This window comes from Chaetura pelagica, unplaced genomic scaffold (assembly GCF_000747805.2).
Source record: "Chaetura pelagica isolate M959 unplaced genomic scaffold, ChaPel_1.0 scaffold314, whole genome shotgun sequence".
NCBI classification, from domain to species: domain Eukaryota; kingdom Metazoa; phylum Chordata; class Aves; order Apodiformes; family Apodidae; genus Chaetura; species Chaetura pelagica.
This window is the reverse complement of record NW_009953218.1, coordinates 2,088,649-2,091,382: the sequence shown is the minus strand read 5'-3', so window position 1 is coordinate 2,091,382 and position 2,734 is coordinate 2,088,649. Positions and strand designations below refer to the sequence as shown.

General features: G+C 38.3%; 1 protein-coding gene across 1 annotated transcript in view; it reads right to left on the bottom strand.

Annotated features, from left to right (window-relative positions):
- Positions 1–2,734, bottom strand: part of GRIP1 (glutamate receptor interacting protein 1) — a 229,276-nt gene that overhangs the window by 75,724 nt on the left and 150,818 nt on the right. Inside the window, exon 5 of the mRNA XM_009997739.1 lies at positions 247–330. Coding sequence (XP_009996041.1) covers positions 247–330 — 84 coding nt within the window. The remainder of the gene's footprint in view (positions 1–246; positions 331–2,734) is intronic.

The following is a 2,734-nucleotide window of genomic DNA, read 5'->3' as shown; positions in this document are numbered from 1 at the left end:
CTGGTCATATGTGAAAGAAAGTTTGTAATGTTCTTGGTATAGTTGATTAATTACTTTTATTCCATAAACAAGAAATTAGAGTGGTTCATAAAAGCAGTACATTAATGTATAGAAAAAGTAATACATAAATCACATTTTTGCAAACTGTAAGCCATGAATCTTGAAATGATTTCTTAGTGCCATAAAAACTTACTGCTTTTTTTGCTGATTTAGAAAATAGACAGTTCACATGTAATGATAACTCACCTCTTATTACAAATCCAAAAGTGTTCCCTTCTTTGTGTAAAGTAACTTCCACAGTTCTAAAAATGAGACCTGATCCTTGTGCAGCTAAAAGAAAAATAATAATAATAAAACAATTTTTAAACTTAATTATTTTTCTAATAACACACAGAGATTTTCACCTTTTCCCATTTCAGTCAGCTATCGTGTTTCTGGTTATACAGTTGGAAAGACTCTACTACAGAACAGTCAGATTAAAGACCTGTAATTAAATACAACTCATCCTCTTTTTGACAGAATTTTTGGCCAAATATTTTGAAGATTCCCAATTATTTGGAAAAAGACCCATAGATGCACATAATAGATGAGGAATTTGAACCTGCTTAAATTGTGGTCTAATTTTGCTTTTGGTATTGTTACAGAAGAGAGCTAGAAAAGATAGAAACACACAGTGAGATGCAAAAATGACAAATTAATTTCTAAAATCTACCTCTGGAATTGGTTGTTCAGCCATGAAAACATTTATTTTTATTGCATAAAGTCAATACAGGAGAGATTTTTGGGGCGTATCTTTAATCTCAGATTGCTAGACTAAGATGAAAAAAGTATTTTGCATCATAAGGATTTGTTATTTTTTTCCCCTTTCATCATTGCTAAGTGAGTAAAAAAAATCTTAGCCTTCTATTCGAGTCAGTATTTTCTCTGTAAGCACTAGAGGAGCAGTGCACAGCTGGGATAGGAGGCAAGAGGCCTAATGCACAAACCAACACATTTGGGTGTGATAATCCACTTTACAGAATTTGAAACCACCGCTGTTAAGAGACCAATGGCCAGTTTACTGTTAGCTTTCATAGGAAAAACTTTGGCAGAGTGTAAGAACTCTCTTTTCCAAAGGGAAAAGGATGCTGGGCAAAATGAAATGCATGCGCGCTTCCCAGCTTCCAGTGAGATGCTGCAAACAACACAACACACATTAAGAATAAAAAAAACCCACAACAAAACCCACCTCTATAAAGTATATGTTCTGTGAGCAGTAGAACTAATGAAAACTTACATCCTTTACTGCTCCTGCCTGCAATAACTTGTTTCCCCAGTTCCCTTTAGGATACCTTGAGGGGGCAATAGCCACTGCAGGCTACACAGCTGAGGAGGTGTGAGATGCCACCCACAAGAGACCCCCAAGGAGAAGTCTCCACAGCACTGCCTGCCTCTCCTTCTGAGGAGTCCCCTGGTCTGGAAGTCTTCCTTCTTTTTCCATGAAACATGCTGCACTGTACTTTTTTTTTTAGTCTTTCAATCCCTTCTTTAAATAGTTACTGCAAGGAATCAGAAGAACAACCCAGTGAAATCACAAAAATCTCATTTCCTTAGGAAAACAGGCAAAAGATGGCTCTGCAAAGCACTGCTTTGTATTGCTGTAATTCCTCCTACAGCTTGAAGATTATGACCACGTAACTGACATTCATTCAGTTGGTACCTTTTCAGCTAGAAATGTTCTAATGCTCAAAAAGGACTAAATAATGGGGTGGAGAAGACAACTCTTGCCTTCATTCCTGTCAACTGGAAGTGGCCCAGCATGTAGCTGGAGCTGAATCTGTGCCTCCTAATCTGCTTGGTGTGGCTTGTAACCTCCTCTGGGGAGAAGCGAAGCCTGCAGTTCAGCAGTGAGGAACAGCACACAGCATCCTTCAACTTGGGCATCAACCATTCAGGTGGGGAGAGTGGGATTACTAGTGCTTAGCCATATTTAATCCATCACTATTGAAGTACTGAAATTTCCCTACTCTGAAACCATGATAGTCCTCTCTCTGAAGGGGCAACCATGAGACCAACAGAATTTCATTACGTATGGGGCAGGGAAGAAGATTCCAGGACCTCACCATGACCTACTGGAAAACTTCTGTATATAAAGAAGCTAATGGGAAGAACTAGACTGCAAATTATCTCCAGCTTTATTAGCTACGTTTGTATGAAGGAGTCAGAAATTCCAAGGACTTAAATAAGGAGTGATGATTGCTACTTTGATTTATCATATCAAAATCATGTTTCAGAGGACAAGAGTGGCAATTACATGAAAAGCAGGTAAAACAGAGGGAAGCCCATCAGATTAAACACAAAAAAATACTCATAAAACAACTACATGTCCAGCAAAACAATTCCGAACTCAGCTGACATCATTAACTGAAATACTATGGGGGTTTTTTTAACATGAAGTTCCCTTACCATAAAAAACCACTAACTAACAGAGAACATGAAAAACATATTAAGGGATTTGCCAGGAGGTCATAAAAGCAACTAAATATGTAATTACACTAACTCTCCATCTGCTGGAAAGCAATGGGAAGTTCATCCTCTTCTGAGCACCAAAGAGAGTGATGGACATTTTGGCTTCTGTTTTGAGGAAAATCTTTATTTAAGGAGACAAAAGCTTCCTAGCTGGCTTCACAGATTTTTCTGGCCACACAGCAGCATCTCCCCTCTGGTAAGCAGCACGAAGGAGCACACACTCTTT